Source organism: Neoarius graeffei, chromosome 12 (assembly GCF_027579695.1).
Source record: "Neoarius graeffei isolate fNeoGra1 chromosome 12, fNeoGra1.pri, whole genome shotgun sequence".
Classification (NCBI taxonomy): Eukaryota; Metazoa; Chordata; class Actinopteri; order Siluriformes; family Ariidae; genus Neoarius; species Neoarius graeffei.
Genome location: NC_083580.1, coordinates 70,725,512 through 70,748,402, shown reverse-complemented (window position 1 = coordinate 70,748,402; position 22,891 = coordinate 70,725,512). Strand labels below are relative to the sequence as shown.

The window sequence follows — 22,891 nt, the reverse complement described above, 5'->3', positions numbered from 1 at the left end:
TCTCTTCGAAAGTTACCAGCTGTCTGATTTAGCTGTCTGATTTGGCTGCCCTCCTGCCCCCCAGTGTCCTCTATTTTGAAAACCAATATACGGACACCCTATTTAGTGTTTTCCCATTTCTAACATACTTCAATTCAGGTTAATTAGCTGATTAGCTTTATCAGGTGTGTTAGGAGCAATGGACACGCAGGACAGGGTATTCCAGGACCAAGGTTAGCAACCTGGGAATTAGACGATATCGAAACTGCCACTGCAAAGGAATTAACCAGGTTAATTAATCTATCCTGCTACCTAACCTTGTAGGGTGCATTGCTGATATGCCATTCTACACGGCAAAAAGTAAGGGGTCAAATAAGTTTGGAGTTTGATCATAAGCTGACTAAGTCCATACATCATCTGCTGGGAAGCCTACGTGCCTTTTTGTCATGAGTATTTCTCACTGTGAAGTTCTCTCTCGATCTGAAGTTTCATTTGGTCTTGAGCTAGTGATCATGTCGCAGGTGTTGGTTTGGCTGCTTCTTGTCATCACCCTTGCCCTTCAAACTTGTGGGGTCAAATGTCAGGTAGGATAAAATAATGCATCATGGATGGTCAGGACTATAAAACATGCCTTATCCTATTTATTCAGATATTTATTTTAACGGATAAATGTCAAGATTTGACTTCAGGTGCTTATTTGTTTTCTTTTCTCTTTTCTTTTGTGGGTCCTATAGACTTTCACTGATGTTTTATCTGCTATTATGGTGTTAATCTACTGCACACTGGTGTTCATGTGATAATTTGAAGATCGCTTTTTGGACAGGAGCAAATGAATGAATGAATGAATGAATGAAGGCTTTATTTCAAACATGTCAAAGTAGTACAAAACGAGAAAAAAAACAAAAGAACAAATAAAAACACTTAATTCAATTAAAAACAATGGAAACAATATTAACTTAACATGTTTGAAAAGGAGTAGGAAGAAGCATTAGCTTATTTAATCCTACCCCCTTTCCAATTAATTAATAATACTATTTACTTCCTGTGTGTATGTGTGTGTATATATATATATATATATATATATATATATATATATATCGGGCGGCATGGTGGTGTAGTGGTTAGCGCTGTCGCCTCACAGCAAGAAGGTCCGGGTTCGAGCCCTGGGGCCGGCGAGGGCCTTTCTGTGCGGAGTTTGCATGTTCTCCCCGTGTCCGCGTGGGTTTCCTCCGGGTGCTCCAGTTTCCCCCACAGTCCAAAAGACATGCAGGTTAGGTTAACTGGTGACTCTAAATTGACCGTAGGTGTGAATGTGAGTGTGAATGGTTGTCTGTATCTATGTGTCAGCCCTGTGATGACCTGGCGACTTGTCCAGGGTGTACCCCGCCTTTCGCCCGTAGTCAGCTGGGATAGGCTCCAGCTTGCCTGCGACCCTGTAGAAGGATAAAGCGGCTAGAGATAATGAGATGAATGAGATATTTTATATCTTTATTGTTATTTTTATTTACTATTTTTAAATCACATACTCCTGAACACAAGTAATTAAACATATTTGCCTGTACCAACAAAATAGAAAATAAAAAAAGGAAATAAAAATATGTGCAAAAAACCCTCGTGCTCGTCCCACCCTTCTTCCTCCCTGTACCTAGTGAATACCATGTGTTTGTACCGCTGTTTGAATATACTCATGCTTGGACATTGCTTCAGCCCCCCTGACAGTCTGTTCCACAATTTCACTCCACATACTGAGATGCAATGTGTTTTGAAGGTTGTGCGAGCAAAAAGATGTTTAAAGTTTATTTCCCCCCTCAATTACAATCCTGATTTGTCTAGTTGTCACATATACAGGAAAATACATGTCAGCCAGTGTATACTGCAATCCAAGGACGGTTATTCATAATTTGCCTGGTAACATGTACACTGACCAAATTCAGAAGTAGAGTGGGAGTAATACTGTCTCAGTCAGTATGACTGACTTTTAAACAGTTCTTTGCTATCTGTAATCAAATGCAGGAAGCTATGACTCTGGTGAAAACGAGAGTCATGATGGTGTAAGAATGAGTCAACTGGATTGGCTTCTGTTTTATTTTCCTTTGAGGCATGCAAATTGTTTCTATTTATATGGATTTCACAGACATTATTTATATCCAAGGTAAATGCTGAAAAATGTCAGGCTGAATCCAATCCCACCAAAGAGCTCTGAATGGATTTGACAGTAATGTGCAGTGATTCTATCCTGAACTTGGTTTACTGTCCAGGTGGACTTTAATTCTATGTTCTTTGTGTGTGGTGTAGTGCTGCTCACTGTTGCCTCACAGCAAGAAGGTTCTGGGTTCGAACCGCACGGCTGAAGGGGTCTTTCTGTGTAGCATTTGCATATTCTCTCTATATCTGTGTGGGTTTCCTCCCACTTCAAAAGACATGCAGATTAGGTAAAAAAATAAATTGTTGAACTTGTACATCACTCTGGATAACAGCGTCTGCTAAATGCTTATAATGTAGTGTGTCCATGTGGGTTTCCTCCAGCTTCTCTTTTAAAATCTCTTATCTCATCATCTCTAGCCACTTTATCCTGTCCTACAGGGTCTCAGGCAAGCTGGAGCCTATCCCAGCTGACTACGGGTGAAAGGCGGGGTACACCCTGGACAAGTCGCCAGGTCATCACAGGGCTGACACATAGACACAGACAACCATTCACACTCACATTCACACCTACGGTCAATTTAGAGTCACCAGTTAACCTAACCTGCATGTCTTTGGACTGTGGGGGAAACCGGAACACCCGGAGGAAACCCACGCGGACACGGGGAGAACATGCAAACTCCTCACAGAAAGGCCCTCGCCGGCCACGGGGCTCGAACCCAGAACCTTCTTGCTGTGAGGCGACAGCACTAACCACTACACCACCGTGCCTCCCTCTTTTAAAATCATACCAGTAAATTGGTTAGCAGAGCCAACCATGGGCGCAGAGTTCAGCCATACATTCTAGAAATTGCTGGGTTACGAATTTGGGTAGGGCGGCACAGTGGTGTAGTGGTTAGCGCTGTCGCCTCACAGCAAGAAGGTCTGGGTTCAAGCCCCGTGGCCGGCGAGGGCCTTTCTGTGCGGAGTTTGCATGTTGTGTCTGTGTGGGTTTCCTCCGGGTGCTCCGGTTTCCCCCACAGTCCAAAGACATGCAGGTTAGGTTAACTGGTGACTAAACTGATCGTAGGTGTGAATGTGAGTGTGAATGGTTGTCTGTCTATGTGTCAGCCCTGTGATGACCTGGTGACTTGTCCAGGGTGTATCCCGCCTTTCGCCCGTAGTCAGCTGGGATAGGCTCCAGCTTGCCTGCGACCCTGTAGAACAGGATAAAGCGGCTACAGATGATGAGATGAGGTGAGATGTTTTATTGTACCCTTGTAACTCAAAATGTAATTATTTGAATTACTTCTGCGTAATTTGACTACTTATGTCCAGAATTAAACATAAACTACAATGTTAGCTCAGTAATTGGTGTTCATGACCAAAAATGTCTTCATCTTGACATCTGTCCATTTTCACTGTATTCACTAAAACACAAGTGGAAGAACATTTGAAGCACAAATAAGACAACAGAAGTTCCAAACGAGGAAGTGTTTTGTAAGTACAGTGAGACGTACTTTAAAAAAACAAACAAACAAAAAAACTCTCCATGGAAAGCATGATGCCAGCTTTCATTTAAAAGACAATGTTTTCCTGAATGTTTCAGGGAAGATTGTGTAGCTTATAAGAGCAATAAAAGCAGATTAGGGGTGGGTGTTTTTTATTTTATTTTTTTAAGATTTTCAACAAGTTAACGTTCCTCTTTAACTTTGGTCTGCCTGAAATCTCCAGGAGGCAAATGATTAGGGATGAAGGGGTTCAGTTAACAACAGTTTTGGGAACTGCTGGTTTAAGATGTATTCTGGGTGGGTGGGTTGACTTTTGTCCACTTATGTGGACAAAAATGAATACATTTGCTGTGCTGTAAAAAAAAAAGATTATAATTTTATACCCATTTTCAATAAACAGTGCAAAAAATGGTTTGATTTGATGCACCCTTATGTATATAATTTATTTGTACAGTATATCAGTCAAAACAGGGTGGCACAGGGGGTGTCCCACTTGGGCTGAATTGTATGTATATTCGGTTTAAAACGCATTATAAAACTAGTTTAAAAAAGTGACTCTTAATGGAAATCATTATTTTCATGCATCATTTTTACACCTCCACTTACAATTCCACTCCTATCAGGTCATGATTACACTATTACACTACCAGGTACAGTAATATCAGTGCCTTGAAGTGGTTTCCTGTTTAATTTAGCCTTCTTTTGCTTTGACTGGATTCGTCTCAAATTTTTGTTTGACTTGCCATTCCAGTTAAAGCCACATGTTCTCTGGAAATGGTGTCTTTGGTGTTTTGTTTGGGAAATCTGTGAAGCTGTATGACTCACACTGCATGTATTTTCCAGGTTCATTGGGGTGAACATTTAGTCACACAGTCTTTCACTTTCCTACCGCACGTGCGCACAAAGAAGAGACACATCGTATTAAAATTATTCATCTCATCTCATTATCTCTAGCTGCTTTATCCTGTTCTACAGGGTCGCAGGCAAGCTGGAGCCTATCCCAGCTGACTACGGGCGAAAGGCGGGGTACACCCTGGACAAGTCACCAGGTCATCACAGGGCTGACACATAGACACAGACAACCATTCACACTCACATTCACACCTACGGTCAATTTAGAGTCACCAGTTAACCTAACCTGCATGTCTTTGGACTGTGGGGGAAACCGGAGCACCCGGAGGAAACCCACGCGGACACGGGGAGAACATGCAAACTCCACACAGAAAGGCCCTCGCCGGCCACAGGGCTCGAACCCGGACCTTCTTGCTGTGAGGCGACAGCGCTAACCACTACACCACCGTGCCGCCCAAAATTATTTCTATGTTGTATTTAATAACATTTGCCACACTTGTCTTCCAAAACTTCTTGGCACTTTTTCGAAGTGTGCACATGGGGCCAAGTTTGGCAAGCAATCTGATTCCTTTAATTTAACTGCTAAAACTAGCCCGTTTATATAACGGTGTATTAGGACCATTTGTAGGTGGGGGGAAGAACTCAATTCACGAGATTAGTCATTCACTTTACTAGGAAAAAACTTGGATGTTTTCTGAAACTAAAGTCGTAAATGTGTGATTAAATATTACCCCACTTTTTTAACCTACAATGGCCCTAATATGCCGTACCTCTAGCATCTTTTTTTTAAAACTACTTTTATCTAAAATCTGATACTAGCGAATGTTAGATATCAAACTTGAGTACTTTTTATGTAATCTTGCTGGCTGTATGTAACACTAAATTACAAAATTTAATGCTTACTGTGAAAGAGTCAGTAACAAGTAACCTTTTCTAGCTAGGAAACTTGCAGCATAATGCTAACTACAGTACCTGGTGGTGGCTCAAAGGTTAAGGCTCTGGGTTACTGGTCAGAGGTTCAAGCCCCAGCACTGCTAATTTGCCACTGTTGGGCCCTTGAGTAAGGCTCTGCCAGGGGTGTCGTATCATGGCTGACCCTGTACTCTGACCCCAACTTCCTAACAAGCTATGTGAAGAAAGGAATTTCACTGTGCTATAATGTATATGTAACACATAAAGCCAACTTCTTACTAAGCCTACCTACACCTCATTTTTATTTCATGTAATGTTGTAAGGTCATTTTGTGTTGGTTACCTATCCATGTATATTTGGCACCTTTCTAGTCTGCTCAGTGCCCTGCTTAGTTTGGTAGTCATTGCACCTAGTGGTCAAAAATTGGAACTACATCAAGTGCTAATAGGAGCCCACTGGGGCAGAAGTCACTCTGCCTCTTGCTTGCTCGGCTACCCCTTTTCCACCGACAGGGAACAAGCTCCGTTCTGGTTCATGCACTGAATGAATTTTGAACTATTTGGAGCATTTCGACCAAAAATTAATTGGTTCAGAACCTGAAAAGTTGGTTCCCAGCTTGAACTAGATTTTTCTAGTGTGAACCATGACATCGTTGGGCATCTCATTAGTTTTTATATCATAGGTACAACCCCAAGTCCAAAAAAGTTGGGACAAAATAAAAATTGTAAATAAAAACGGAATGCAATGATGTGGAAGTTTCAAAATTCCATATTTTATTTTGAATAGAACATAGATGACATATCAAATGTTGAAACTGAGAAAATGTATCATTTAAAGGGAAAAATCAGGTGATTTTTAAATTTCATGACAACAACACATCTCAAAAAAGTTGGGACAAGGCCATGTTTACCACTGTGAGACATCCCCTTTTCTCTTTACAACAGTCTGTAAACGTCTGGGGACTGAGGAGACAAGTTGCTCAAGTTTAGGGATAGGAATGTTAACCCATTCTTGTCTAATGTAGGATTCTAGTTGCTCAACTGTCTTAGGTCTTTTTTGTCGTATCTTCCGTTTTATGATGTGCCAAATGTTGTCTATGGGTGAAAGATCTGGACTGCAGGCTGGCCAGTTCAGTACCCAGACCCTTCTTCTACGCAGCCATGATGCTGTAATTGATGCAGTATGTGGTTTGGCATTGTCATGTTGGAAAATGCAAGGTCTTCCCTGAAAGAGACGTCGTCTGGATGGGAGCATATGTTGCTCTAGAACCTGGATATACCTTTCAGCATTGATGGTGTCTTTCCAGATGTGTAAGCTGCCCATGCCACATGCACTAATGCAACCCCATACCATCAGAGATGCAGGCTTCTGAACTGAGCGCTGATAACAACTCGGGTCGTCCTTCTCCTCTTTAGTCCGAATGACACGGCGTCCCTGATTTCCATAAAGAACTTCAAATTTTGATTCGTCTGACCACAGAACAGTTTTCCACTTTTCCACAGTCCATTTTAAATGAGCCTTGGCCCAGAGAAGACGTCTGCGCTTCTGGATCATGTTTAGATACGGCTTCTTCTTTGAACTATAGAGTTTTAGCTGGCAACGGCGGATGGCACGGTGAATTGTGTTCACAGATAATGTTCTCTGGAAATATTCCTGAGCCCATTTTGTGATTTCCAATACAGAAGCATGCCTGTATGTGATGCAGTGCCGTCTAAGGGCCCGAAGATCACGGGCACCCGGTATGGTTTTCCAGCCTTGACCCTTACGCACAGAGATTCTTCCAGATTCTCTGAATCTTTTGATGATATTATGCACTGTAGATGATGATATGTTCAAACTCTTTGCAATTTTACACTGTCGAACTCCTTTCTGATATTGCTCCACTATTTGTCGGCGCAGAATTAGGGGGATTGGTGATCCTCTTCCCATCTTTACTTCTGAGAGCCGCTGCCACTCCAAGATGCTCTTTTTATACCCAGTCATGTTAATGACCTATTGCCAATTGACCTAATGAGTTGCAATTTGGTCCTTCAGCTGTTCCTTTTTTGTACCTTTAACTTTTCCAGCCTCTTATTGCCCCTGTCCCAACTTTTTTGAGATGTGTTGCTGTCATGAAATTTCAAATGAGCCAATATTTGGCATGAAATTTCAAAATGTCTCCCTTTCGACATTTGATATGTTGTCTATGTTCTATTGTGAATACAATATCAATTTTTGAGATTTGTAAATTATTGCATTCCGTTTTTATTTACAATTTGTACTTTGTCCCAACTTTTTTGGAATCGGGGTTGTCGTTGGTCAATGATTTGTATTTGTTTTCATCCAAAAACATTAAAAAATTTCTTTTGTTTATTAACACTGCCATGTTTTTAGTGACCTCTGTTTAGTTTTGTCCTTTTCCTGATTAGAAAGAATGTGATTAGCTAGATTTATTCTTCACTGTTGTCTAACTACATAACCTAGGTTGTTAATGTGCCATTGGAAAACAATGATCAGCATCCAGAAAACATAATTGTACCAATTACTTATAAAATTATAACCGCTGATTTTAAATAAAGCCATGATAAAAATAATTGGTGTACATATTTAGTTTGTAAATTCAAGTCTTATCAAGTGTTGACTTCTTATTACAAGGTTGCTCTGAAAATTCATTCAGTAGTAACTTATAGCATCAGACTTTCAACTTGGACATAGCCTCAAACAAAATTATTTATTTTGTCCAGCCATACTAAAATATATGGTTACAAGCTGCTGCTGGCTCCCAGGATTAGTTCTAGATCCATCCAAAAAGTTACTGAAGATGGATGAATGACTAGAGAAGGGAGTGATTGAACTGTAGGAGCATCTGGAATCAATTATGTGCATGAACACACACTTGCGCAGAGAATACCACAACATAAAATGAGAGCTAGTTTAGTAACATGTTGCAAATTTTTATTTTTTTATTTTTTTAATCAGCTTCCCATGTCTTATTAAATGTGCATTTTTTTTCTCTCTTCAACTAGGGCTCTAACGGCAATACTAGGGAGAAATTGGAGACTAATGGAGGTATGTACACATTGAGATTTGGTTTGGGAACTAATACAGCATGCCGTATACTAATACCTTGATTTTAATAGATGTCTGAAGAAATACTCTAGCTGGTACTGTGACTTTATCACAGTGTTATAATTTTTTGTGCATTATCTTAATATAATATATTCATGTTAGTGTTGCAGTTTGTATTCCAGTAGGTCTGGAATGTTCACTTGTTATGCAGCATCAATAATTGCAAAGCCACACCAGCTATATATTAAGTGAATTACAACATTTCATTGCTATATATGCTGCTGAGGGGGAGGGGTGTGGGAGTTGCCGGTTTTGGATTTAAAGAAGCAAATATCTAATCAAAGTCTCTTGGGTAATTACTGTACTGATTTTTTTTCTTCAGTTGGCAATAATTCTTTTAACCCTAACTGATGCAGTGAGTAGCTTCTCATTTCTTAAACAATCATGTTGGAAGATGTATCCTATGGTCATGGAAAAGATGCTACGGTGTTTCAGAAGGGTCAAATTATTGGCCTGCCTCAAGCCAACAAAGGAGATAAAATAAAAGGGTTGAAAATTGTGAAAGAGTGGTTCAGGGAGTGTGAAGAATCATTTTCACCTGTGAATTGGCTACCACAGAGTCCCAGCCTTAACCCCACTGAAAGTCTTTGGGATGTGCTAGAGAAAATTTTAGTGGTTTGACTCTTGTCGAGACAAGATCTGGCAAAACCCTGCAACTCTGAATGGAAATAAGTATTGTGATGTTGCATAAAGTTGTTGAAGCAGTGCCATGGCAAATACATGTTGTAATCAAAGCTGAAGGTGGTCCAACAAATTATTAGTGAGCTCCCCCCCCCTTCCTCGGGTCAGTATATAACGCTACATGACTTATAAGGATGTACTTGGATATTTTTCAGACCAGACAGAGGGATTAAGATGGTTGTTTAGCAAAATTCAACTCTGGGAAATTAAATTTTGTCAACTGCATGCTGCGTCTCTCCCAAACCACCACTTCCCAAAATTCTATTTTTATATTTGGTGACCACTGAAGTACACTGAACTTATATTCATGGAATCAGTGTGAGATTACTTAGTGACATGGAAGTAACCGTTATCATCGTTGTTACTACCGAACCCAATCTGGGCTTGAGGTGGACCATGTTTGAGTGGCTTGGCCAGAATTGCAGCAGTAGGGTGGGCAGTTCCTTTCTGTGCGCACACACATTCATACCTACAGGCAATTTGGAGTAGCCAGTTAACCTAACTGCATGTCTTCTACATGGAAACTGAATTTGCCCTTCTTTGTATTCTTCAGAAAAGAGTGTGTTGGACCTGATACGTCAAACTTTGTGCCAACCTCGAGAAGCTTTAATCAAGGTTCATGATGAATTTCCAGAGGAGATGCAGTACAAGATTGTGCCTAGTTGTGTGCCAGTGCAACGGTGTTTGGGCTGCTGTTCTGATGAGGCGTGCACGTGTATGTCTAATAAAAATCATACAGTCAAATTGGAGGTATGTCGTATACAGCATCAAGATGCATTGTCCTGATTCTTTCAATTTTATTGACTCAGAGCTCATACTTTAATCTTATCCCCAAACTATATGCTGTGTGTGTGTGTGTGTGTGTGTGTGTGGTGGGTTTTTCTTTTTTTTTAAATAGGTGCGCCGCATTTACTCGAATAATACAGTAGAACTAATTGTGTTGCCGTTTGTGAAGCACATTCGATGCAGGTAAATAACATTCATAAAGACACACAGGAATATCACCACATTACATTTATCACCTTAATCCCTTAGAAACAGACAATAAGTATGATTACTTCTTATTCTAATTTCTGTTGCATGTTTTTTATTTTTTTAAATTGACAGATCTTGTATTGTCCATGCATTTGGCTCTAATTTCACTTTTATTTTTATTTTTTTTAACAGCTGCAAGAAGAATAACAGCAATTAGACTAACTTCCTTTTATGGAGCATAATTTAATAATTTTAACTTGAATTTTTGATATATTCTAATTATTTTGTTGTATTTAAAGTATTTAAAATACAGATTTCAGTCTGCACTTTCAAATGTGGTACCTATAATTAGGGAGGGAGAGAAATATATTTTATATTAACAGTTCTGTAAATAAACAAGAGTAAGCTGTGTCTGTACTGAACCTATACACTTGCATATCTTATCACTTCCAGATGCAGTGTACAAAAAGTGAGTGTTAGTTTAATTAATTCCTACCTCATGCCTGGTTTTCCTGCAATAAACTCCAGCTCTGAACAGCATAAAGCAGTTACTGAGAACTACTTTTTTTTTTAAAGCCATTTGTTTGATTTGTTACCTGTCCACTAAAAAAAAAGGAAAAAAAATCAGTGAAATTTACTCAAGAAAAGCATGGTAACAATTTCCACACAAGATACTCTTAACTAGTGTATTTTAAATCAAATTTAGATGGCACCAAGTAAATTTGACTCACAGTTTTTATTCATTTTTATAAATAAATTCTACTCCAACCCATATAAAACACTAGTTAACCTCCATTGATATCTTTAATGGTTTTTGTCAGAAGTAGTGCATCGTTGGATGTATATTAGCCTTCATAATATTGAACTGTTAGAATGCAGCTTAACTCAGTTCTGCACACGTGCATACGTACATGCCATACACCTGATTTGAAATTCACAAACAGGGTGAACCAAGAACTTTCCTGAAATACTTGACCTTTCATGAGATTTCATAATACTTAGGACTTAAATCCAACACGAACCATGAAATGTTTTGAAAACAACCCATCCAAAATGCTCACAATTATAGCAGGTTAAAATGCAGGTGAACTCCGATGTAAATTGAGTTCTAAAAAAGAAAAAAAAAATGCCCCCATGTTTCAAATAAACACCACTTTGGGTTTCAGACACAATATAGTACAGAGCTTGATTTAATTATTTAATATTTATTTCATTTTATTGGACTTTTTTATAAATTTGCTCTTGCCCATGCTTTACTGTTAGAACTGGAATATAATTGACAGTACCAAGCAATAGAGCTCTTTAATTTTTACAGACTCATGATCCTGCCTCCAGGCACTTGGGTTTTTTGTTTGTTTGTTTGTTTGTTTTTTGATCATCCTATGATTGTCAGTATTTTGGACAAACTTGAACTTTTACAAAGCCATGGCCTAATGGTTAGAGAAGCAGCTTTGGGACCAAAAGGTCACTGGTTTGACTCCCTGGACCAGCAGGAATGGCTGAAGTGCCCTTGAGCAAGGCATCTAACTCCAACTGCACCTCAGGTTGCTCTGGGTATGTTGTTCTGGATAAGAGTGTCTGCAAAATGACATATGATATCCTGGTAACCACAATCAGTTGTCCTCAGACAAGAGATTATCATAATCTGTTGATGTTCAAGTGAAGTTTTTCCACCTTCCAACACGTGCTTCCAAAACCAAGTGGGAAGGATACAGTATATACCTTGTACTAGCTGAAGATATTCTGGTCAAACTGATGGAGCCGTCATCACCAAATCGTGCAAGCAGGACATGGGAGATCTACCACATGTCTGCTAAAGTCATGGACTCAATTGAGGAGGAGCATATTAATCATCTACTTCCTGATAAAGCTGACTTTTTTTTCTGGTGTGTTTTCTGATGTCTATGCTGAAAAATTGCAGTTGTACTGAAGTTTGTATTTTGCTGTTTTCCATTGTGAATATTTACAGAAAGATAAAGTGCACATGACATTTATTTACTGTACCAAATTGTTAAAGTTGTTAAGCAAGGAAGCAATGGCTGAATGGTGAAAAGGTTGGAACTGTTTGTTGTAATTAGGCCACTGCTACTATTATCAGATGGAACTAAAATTTGTGTCTTTTACAATAAAAAAAAATATGTCCAAAATGTGTTATTTTGTATATGTAATGAATAATTTTAGAGGAAGCCATGGCCTAATGGTTAGAAAAGCAGCTTTGGGACCAAAAGGTTGCTGGTTTGATTCCCTGGACCAGCATGACTGGTGGAAGTACACTTGAGCAAGGCACCCCAACTGCTCTCGCAAGAGTGGTGGCATACCTTGTGTCTGATTCGCTAAAGGGAAAAACTGATTATGTGCTTTATCAATTTGGGTGGTGTCCAGCCAGAACAATAATGTATTTAAAAAATGAACAGACTTGAATAACATTTAACAACATGCTTATGGTCTAGCTACAATTATTTCAAAGCACCAAGTCTATATAAGACTAAATACATAAAGAGGAAAAATTAGCATTGTATTTTCTTGACATGTGTTGGCAAAAAGTAATGACAGGGGAAAAAAATGCATATTTTAAGAAAAAAAAAACTGGGGCAGCACAGTGGTGCAGTGATTAGCACTGTCACCTCGGGGGGGGGGGATAAAATTACTAAATCAGGAGATTGCACTGAAATATTGCTTGTTTGAAAAGACCTTGTTTATAAACCTATATGTTTGTATTTCTTAACATTTACATATATTTTTTTATTTTTAAAATTAAAACTTGTTTTATCCAAATCCTCAAGAATCATTAATTTGATATATTTTTAAAAATTTAATTCTATTTTTAATCTCATTTTGCATTACACATATTCATTTCTGAAATAAATGAAGTATTTTTAAGTACTTTGGTGTTGATTAAATACAATTTTGAAGACTGGGAAAACTTTATACTGCTTTATTTGTGTTGAATTTTAATTCCCTTTCTGAAGTGAACTAAATCAAATAGTCAGAATTTGTAGATGATTAGGCTTATCTAGCAGTGTGTTTGTTTGTGGTATAACTTGTGACTCAGAACAGAAGCGCTTTATCAGTTCTGTGTTTTTGTCAGATCTCGTTTAAATCTTTTACTTGTTCTAAAGATTTCCATCAAAAGTGCTTTAAGCATAATCAATGTTTTTGTGGTTTCCTACATTGGTGTAGCTTCCTGTCAATTTTAGTTGTACGTTGCTGTGGATAAGAACATCTGTTAAATGCCTGTATTTTAAACATTTCTATGTTGTTGAAATGCAGCTCATATGAAATACTATATTTATTTATTTATTTATTTATTTATTTAATGCATGAATATTAACATAATTTCAAAATTACTTAGACATTTATTTTAAAAGGTAAATGTTTCTGACCTGAAAAAATGATGGAGTTGCAGCCAGTGCTGGATCAGTATTGCTATCTGGGATAATTCTCAAGTTCTACACAGCATTTTTTAACACTATGAAATCTTGGCATGAATTTATTGACCCATAAACTGACAGTGAGAGTATAATGACCCTACAAGGATGTTTTGAGTGCACAGATTGGGACGTTTTTAATTGTGACGATATAAATGAACAGGTAGAAGCAATATCTGACTACATCAATTTTTGCACAGACTCTATCATACCCACAAAAAACAAAAAAGTGTTTCCCAATGACAAACCGTGGGTGTCCAACAAACTAAAGCACCTTATAATGGAAAAGAAAAAAGCACACCTGGCTCATGATGACATAGGCAGGAGGGACATACAGAGACAAATTAAAAGACAAATACAGTTGGATAAACACAGTTATAGACAAAAGATTGAAGCTACCCTGGAGTCAGGCAACTCCTGGGAAGCATGGCAGGGAATTAAGACCATGACCGATGTCCCACACAAGGGCAGGGGAAAATCCTCTCTGGACTGGAACAATTGCTCAGACATGCTTGGAGGTGAGGGCAGAGAGGGTGTTAACCAATTGAACAACTTCTTCTGCCGCTTTGAAAGCGGCAACAATGACACCGGTGGCACCCCACCACTGCCCTCTCCCCCCTCTGCATCTGAGTGGAATATCAGGCAATTTGATGTTCTTAGGATGTTTAGGCATACTAACCCTAGGAAAAGCCCTGGTCCAGACAACATCTGTGGTAGTGTTTTAAAGAACTGTGCCGAACAACTGGCCCCTGTTTTTACTGACATTTTTAATTCGTCTCCCAACCTCTGTAAAGTCCCTTTTCTGTGGAAGACTTCTACAATTGTACCTGTTCCAAAAAAGCCCAGACCCTCAGAACCCAATGACTTCTGGCCAATAGCACTGACATCCTTGGTCATGAAGTGCTTGGAGCGTCTGGTAAAGCAGCACATTGTGTCCCAAACCTACAAGCTCATGGACCCCCTGCAGTTTGCATATCAAGCCTCCAGGGAGGTGGAGGATGCCATTTTAACACTAATGCACCTTTTGCACATGCACCTTGAAAAATCTAAGGCCCATGCAAAGATTTTATTTGTGGACTTTTCCTCTGCTTTTAACACTATGCTACCAAAGACTCTTGCAGGGATACTTGCTAATGATTTTAACCTTAATGCTGGTCTTATTTGTTGGATTATGGACTTCCTGACCGGTAGAGCTCAGCGCATCAGAGTTGGCTCTCTCCTCTCTGACACTATGACTACATCCATGGGCTCCCCACAAGGTTGTGTTTTATCTCCCTTACTTTTTATTTTATACACAAATGCATGCACTAGCACTTTCCCCAACAGACATTTTATCAAATATGCAGATGACACAGTACTAGTGAGCCTCCTAGAGGATGGAGAAAGTGATCATGGCCCAGTTTTAGATTTCTTTTTAGCGTGGTGTAAAAGGTCAAGCCTGATTTTAAACACAAAGAAGACAAAGGAAATGTCTATTGATTTTAGAAGGTCACACTCATCCTCTGCCACAGTTGTGATGGGAGAGACCATTCAGACTGTCTCCACTTATAAATACCTGGGTGTCGTACTTGACAATAAGCTGAAATGGGACTCATGGACTGATTTACTGCATACCAAGACACAGCAAAGAATGTACTTCTTAAAGAAACTGCTTGTTTTTAAGGTTGACAAAAAGATGCTTCACATGTTTTATACTGCTTTTATTGAAAGTGTTTTAACCTTCTGTATTACTTGCTGGTTTGGCAATGCCACTGAGGCACAGAAAAAGGTGGTCAGAAAGACAGTCTCTACTGCCAGCAAGCTTCTTGGGATCACTCTGCCAAGTATGGAAAGTATTTATAGAGACAGACTTGTTAAAAAGGCTGATAACATTATTGAACAATACACACACCCGCTGTCCTCTTCATTTCAACTCCTGCCATCTGGACGTCGGTTTTGTCCCCCCCTGCTGTCCAAAAACAGGTCAAGGTTTTCTTTTGTACCCCAAGCGATAAAAGCCCTAAATGAGGGCAAGTGGTAATTCAGTCAACCAATGTAGTATTAGTGTGTGAATAGCAATTTTCTGTGTATGTGTTTTTTCTGTTGTTTTGTATGCCTGTCTGTGTCTCATGTCTTGTGCCAGCGACTGTACAGCAAATACAATTGCCCCATGGGGATAAATAAAGTTCTAACTAACTATGCTAGAATCTGACATTACATTATAGGCATTTAGCAGACGCTCTTATCTAGAGTGATGTACAACATACCCGGAACAGCTTGGGGTTAGGTGCCTTGCTCAAGGAAACTTCAGCCATCCCTGCCAGTCCAGGGAATCAAACCAGTGATCTTTTGATTCCAAAGCTGCTTCTCTAACCAATAGACCATGGCTTTCCCAAGTTTATAAAACTATGAAAGCATACCTCCTTCATACAGTCTCCAAAATGGTCATACAGTTGAATCAACACCTCTCTAATAAATTGACAACTGAGTGGGATATGAAATTATGCATTATACACCATGGAATACCAACTGAAAGGTATGTTTTTTTAATAGTGAATAAAAATAAGTGAAAAATATATTCACATATATGTGCATACAAGCAGAAATATACATAGAAGTAAATACATTTAAACATGCAAACCCTTGATTTGATTCAGCTTGCTAGTCAGGATTTCTTCAATTTTAAGTTAGTTTACACAGAAGACAAAAGAAAAATCCAGTCAAAAACTTCAAGTTCAAACTTTCCTTTTCAAAAAGGTCTGTTCTTTTTAAATCTAGAATAAGCAATCATGGACACGTTTGATCAACTTTATTCACATTTAAACATGGGGCTAAAACAGATGAAGATAGGGCTAATACACTGGGAGCTAAACCACCAGATACCACCACCATTTTGCTAACAAAATGACATGAACACACTTTCTTGGGTGGATGTATTAGTTTCAGCTTGTTCAGTCATTCAGCTTGTTCTGCTACTGCACTGCTACCTTATAGTCCCTGCCTTTACACCAATTACAGTATATGAAGGATGCATGAGGTGACTGAGTCACTATCCAGTCAGGAACAATGTTCAATTAAGCTCTGCCTGCAACAGTTTTTCAGTCTATTGCAAAATGACTATGATGGGGAAATAAATCTTATTTCTGAGGCTATTCCTCAGAAATCTGGTCTGAACGATCTATGCGGAATACGATAAGGGTTTATTGCGACTGGCTCGCCTTTACAGGTACTCTCCCCTGCACCATCTGCGAGCCAGTGGCATCGCTCTCTCTTTCTCTCTCTCTGTCTTTTCTCCCTTCCAGGCACCTTCGGGACTCTGCATGGCAGTGCCATCCTCCTCCCTGAGCCGAGACTTGGCCGCATACCATCAGCAGATCTTCAGGTGGGCACCCCCCTTCCTTGGTGTTTCGTCGTATTTAAGCCCACAACACCTGGGGGGGGGCTCGATGGCAGGTCCAGCGTCCTGGATCTGCCCCTGCTGAACACCACCCGACTCTATGAAGATGTTAATTCTTCACTGGTTGGCTCCCTCACCAGACCTTCCGCTGTATCCAAATCCATCTTGATGCTGCCTCTGTTTGTTTACTGGTGTTAGCTACCAGCTGCTTCCTAGTGAGCCCTTAGATCCCTAGCAGCCCAAGGGCTCTCCAGAGCGACCGCCCAGCAAAGCCCTGGCAGCCAACGTCCACCGGTAGGTTCCAGGCCTTCCATCCGTTCTGCTGGCTCTCGAGGATGAGGGCTTGATATTTCTATAACCATATTTGGTCAAGATCATAAGAAAAAACATCACTGATTGTTGGTTATATGGACCAGAAATCGAAATGAAGTGAGGGATTTGATTAATAAACAACATGAAAAGTCATTTGAAGCTCAGGCAAAAGAGAAAAAATATCTGACTGTGAGGCTAAGGAAATTCAAGAAGAGCAAGCAGACACACAAGACCTTACACAAGAATGAGTAAGAAGATAAACATCAGAGGACATCATTACAGAGAGAAGTTCAAGTAGGGCAAGTAGATACAGATGAAGACTTACACAAGAATGAGCAAGAAAAGAAGCAACAGAAGATGTCATTGCAGAAAGGAGCCCAACCTGAGAATGGAAACAAAAAACAACGGAGAAAGTTGCCAGTGGTATCAAAGAGGTTCACAATTACAGTGGAGAGGAAGAAATGGCAAAAAAATTGTTCCACTGCCAGTTTGCATGTTCTCTCCGTGTCTGCATGGGTTTCCACCGGGTGCTCCAGTTTCCCCCACAGTCCAAAGACATGCAGGTTAGGCTAATTGGTGGCTCTAAATTGACCGTAGGTGTGAATGTGAACGTGAATGGTTGTCTGTCTCTGTGTCAGCCCTGCGATAACCCAGTGACTTGTCCAGGGTGTACCCCACCTCTTGCCCATAGTCAGCTGGGATAGGCTCCAGCTTGCCTGCAACCCTGTAGGACAGGATAAGCGGCTACAGATAATGGATGGATGGATCTTCCACTGTCAGGTTCAACCAAAATGAGGTAACCATGGACCAACGTATTGTACAACAGTTTCCGAATGAAAAATCCATGTTGTACACTCGTCTTCAAGAGCCAGCATGTCAAAACTCCTCACAGCCGGATAAGTCTATATTTTAAACAATCAGTGCAGTTTGCACATTCCCTCCTGCAGTGCTAAATACTTCTTTAAAAGAAAAGATGAGGAGACCTCATCGGCCACTGTTCATCCGGGAGCTTGAGGTGGAGAGGGTGAGCAGCTTCAAATACCTGGATGTTCACATCAGTGAGGACCTCACATGGACACTCAACACCACACAACTGGTTAGGAAGGCTCAACAGCGACTGTGCTTTCTGAGGAGGCTGAGGAAGTTTGGTATGTCACCCAAGATCCTCAGCAACTTCTGCAGCTGTGTGATTGAGAGCATCCTGACCAACTGCATCACTGTATGGTATGGCGGCACTACAGCAATGGACCGTAAACGCCTGCAAAGGGTGGTGAAGACTGCTGAGAGGATCACCAAAACTCCACTGCCCCCTCTGCAGAGCATCTACCACCGCAGAGTCCACAGGAGAGCTGTCTCCATACTCAAGGACCCCGCCCACCCCCAGCACGGACTGTTCACACCCCTACCTTCAGGCCGGAGGTACAGAAGTGTGAAATGTAAAACTGTCAGACTAAAGAACTCTTTCTTTCCCACTGCCATCAGACTCCTGAACAGCTGACAGGAGTCTACAGCCATGGACTACCTCCCTGTAAACTGTCCTTGACTGTTTACATCTGTTTACATTCGTTTGCACATTACTGCCCTTTTTGCTGCTGTTCCTTGACTGTTTAAATCTGGTTAAATTGTTTGCACATATTTGCACATTACTGCCCTTTTCCTGCTGTTTCCTTGACCGGTTACATTGTTTGCACATTCGCACATGACTGTCCTTCTGCTGCTACGTCGGATCATTGCCTTATTTTTGTATTACGCTACCTATTTTGCACTACATTTACCTTTATTTTATTTTTTTCGATACTGGGTGTTTTGTTTTTGTTGCTTTTTGCTTTCTTTGCTTTTATTTTTGCACTATATTGCCTTTTCTTCTTCCGCCTATTTATTATTTATTTGTAATTGGCATTCATGGTGGACAGCAAACTAAGAATTTCATTGTACAAGTGGACATGTCCTAACTGTGCATATGACAATAAACACTTTGAACTTGAACTTTAAAAGAAAAAGGGAGCCAGTGGGAGACACCAAGGTTAAGATTTTTGTGCTACAGAAAGGAAAAATGGCACACAAAACAAGTGAAAGACAATTCAGACCAGCAGCAAATATGAGAAGAGGGAGAATTGTAAAAGCTCTACATAAAGGAATGAGCCAACTCTTCTATCCATCCATCCATCCATTTTGGCGTATCACTACAGTGATGTAGCCACTCTAACAGCTTCAGCCATCAAAGTCATTACAGTAGTGGTTTCCCATTGCCTTCTACTTGATTATTATAGAGGTTTTCTCCTCTCAACCATTCACACACACACATTCACACCTACGGTCAATTTAGAGCCACCAATTAGCCTAACCTCCATATCTTTGGATTGTGGGGGAAACCGGAGCACCTGGAGGAAACCCATGCAGACAGGATGAGAACATGCAAAACTCCACACAGAAAGGCTCCCACTGACCGTGAACCCAGAACCTTCTTGCTGTGAGGTGACAATGGTAACCACTACACCACCATGCCACTCAAATCTCTTCTGTATTAAACTTTAAAAAACACTCATTGCTGAATTGATTTCAGGAAACATAGCCCAAAGTCTGAATCAAAATATTATTAAAGTGATTAATTCAGAGGTTCAAAAGAGAAAATAATTAATGATGATATTTTCATGAAGATGTACCTCACTGAAAATATCATGAAGGAATGTGACTTCAGATTTCACAAGATGCCTGGGTACATCCAGCACTTTCAAGTTGACCCGTTTGGTTTATGTATGTATAATGAAATAGGAACAAGCCTAGTTGTGCAACACCTGAGAAAGAAGACTCCACTGACCCTATATCTGCTACTGGTAATGTTGTATCCAAAGTTCCCAGTCAGTAAATGTTAGGTTTTGATCTGTCTGTACTGAAGGAGGTTGAATTGCCAAAGTATGATCTAGGAATGTAGACCTCTGCTGCCTAAGAGATTCGGCCTCACAGATCGATCCGGGAGCAAACACAGACACAGCTGTTCAGAGATGTTTCTCAATTTATTGTAGGACAAACATGAATATATATTCACATTCGAGAGTGTGTTGTAGCTATGTGATTGGATAACAATGATGTGATTGACAAAGCTAAATGATCTACGTATGACAAGATAACGTCAATGGGTGATGAAGCATTACATCACTGGTTTAGACTACACTACTGTATGAAAGAAGAGAGACATTATGTACTATTACATCACCCATCAAGATCATAATCTTATGAAAAGAAGAAAGACATTACTGGTCAACATAACCTTCATTAAGCAGAGAGCAGAATCTCTTGGTCTGATTTTTCTCCTGCTTTGTTTGCATCTTATAATAAGCCCCTTGTTGAATTGGATTAAGTAGTCATCATTTATTTATTAACTAATGTAAGACAGTAGCTCAGTAGCTTGTATGACAGTGGTAACCCAGAGGTAAGATGTTGGACTAGTGATTGTTCTGTAGGGTCATGATTTCAAACCCTAGTACTGCCAACCTGCCACTCCTGGGCCCTTGAGCAAGACCCTCAATTGCTCAATTATATAAATGAGATAAATGTAAAGAAAGAAAGCACAACTTTATTCATCATACACTTGTGAAATTTTCTCTCTGCATTTAACCCATCTGAAGCAGCAGAGCATTTTTTTAACATAGTTACTGGGAGACCAAATGGTCTCCCAGTGGCCAGATTTGGTCTCCTAGTCAATGCCAAACCAGCTTCACTGGGAGACCAAATTTTAAACCAAGTTATGTCTTATCATTTGGTTCAATCAGTTGCAATTAATTAACCAAGTACCATGTAAGTATACATTTAACAAGGAAAGCTTGGCACTGCATTAACTATGTTGATATTATGCTGGCTGAAACGAGGATTCGTAATGCGGCAATTTGCATCACAGAATATGCCGCAGCGGTGCTGCCGCATGGACTCTGGGGCCTGTGATTGTATTGCCCAGACCAGTTGGTCTCCTAGTGGAAAATCCTTAAAAAATGCTCTGTGAAGCAGTGAACACACACATACATGAGCAATGAGCACACACACACCCAGAGCAGTGGGCAGCCATGCTAACAGCAGTTGGGAGTTAAGTGCCTTGCTCAAGAGCACCTCAGCCCAAGGCCATCTCATATTAACCTAACCTGCATGTCTTTGGGTGAAACCAGAGCACCCAGAGGAAACCCACACAGACACAGGGAGAACATGCAAACTCCACACAGAAAGGCCCTTGCCGGGTACTGGGTTCAAACCCAGAACCTTCTTGCTATGAGGCAACCATGCTAACCACTACGCCACTGTGCCGCCCAAAGTAACTATGGATAACTGTGTGTGCCAAATGACGTAAATGTAAAAGACGTGATTCTGGATACCTGCTTCTTCTTTTCATGTCATATAAATAAATATTTAATTTTTTATTAAACATTTCTGTGGACATGTTCTGTGGACATGTTCTTTTTTTTTACTCATGATGTGGAACATCATGAGTAAAAAAAAATGTTTGTGGTTAAAGCTAATGGGGTGGGGGGCTTCCTATGAGTGTTCAAAAACACAAGAGGAAATGTTTAGTTGGTGACTTTCTCTCTGTAAAATAATTTTTCTGTGTTAGCTTTGCAAAAAAATATATTTACACCAAAATATGCGGAATAGACAGATAACTTTATTAATCCCAGAGGGAAATTCACAGATTACAGCAGCAAGTAAAAAGTATTCAAGAAGTAATAAAAATGTATTCAGTAAAAAAAAAAATCTCAAATATTTTTGTGCAAGATTTAAAGTAGATGTGACCATACCGTATATAAAACAAGTCATCTGAGAGAATGCAAAAGTACGCATGCAGTGATATTTACCGCAGGGAAGATGAATGATAAGTGTAACTACGTAGATTGTGCATTTCCTGTGGAAACTGCAGATGTTCTCATCTCATCTCATTATCTCTAGCCGCTTTATCCTTCTACAGGGTCGCAGGCAAGCTGGAGCCTATCCCAGCTGACTACGGGCGAAAGGCGGAGTACACCCTGGACAAGTCGCCAGGTCATCACAGGGCTGACACATAGACACAGACAACCATTCACACTCACATTCACACCTACGGTCAATTTAGAGTCACCAGTTAACCTAACCTGCATGTCTTTGGACTGTGGGGGAAACCGGAGCACCCGGAGGAAACCCACGCGGACACGGGGAGAACATGCAAACTCCGCACAGAAAGGCCCTCGCCAGCCCCGGGGCTCGAACCCGGACCTTCTTGCTGTGAGGCGACAGCGCTAACCACTACACCACCGTGCCGCCCTACTGCAGATGTTTTGCAAAGCAATTTTTCAAAGCTGGTCAATGGGGAAGAACTGGAAGTTGTTCTGTTTACTAGGTGTTACGAACAACAGAGCTGACCAACAGAGTTCAATAACAGAGTTGACCAAAATTAAACTCTCATATGATCCTGCACATTCACAGTACGACAGATTTATTACCCAATTGTATTACGAATTAAAAACATTTATACTACAGTTAATTCCAACCCATTAATTTGTTTCTTCGAGCTGTGTTCCAAGAGTACTTATATTTCGTGATAACAGCACTGGAACATTTCGCTGTGTGTATCATTCTGCTTGTCACACGAAACTCCACTTCCTTGCGCTAACCAGTTA

The 22,891-nt window shown here is 40.2% G+C and overlaps 1 protein-coding gene across 2 annotated transcripts; it reads left to right on the top strand.

Moving 5' to 3' along the window:
* The first annotated feature begins 444 nt into the window (after positions 1–444).
* LOC132895035 (vascular endothelial growth factor A) lies at positions 445–12,286 on the top strand. 2 transcript variants are annotated; one of them, XM_060935209.1, is made up of 5 exons: positions 445–563; positions 8,381–8,423; positions 9,718–9,914; positions 10,063–10,133; positions 10,593–12,286. In XM_060935209.1, the coding sequence occupies exons 1-5, from the start codon at positions 492–494 to the stop codon at positions 10,711–10,713; spliced, it is 504 nt and encodes a 167-aa protein (XP_060791192.1). In that variant the 5' UTR covers positions 445–491; the 3' UTR covers positions 10,714–12,286. The 2 variants fall into 2 exon arrangements, with proteins under 2 accessions (XP_060791192.1, XP_060791193.1); XM_060935210.1 differs by having other exon boundaries at positions 449–563; positions 10,332–10,685.
* The last annotated feature ends 10,605 nt before the right edge of the window (positions 12,287–22,891 follow it).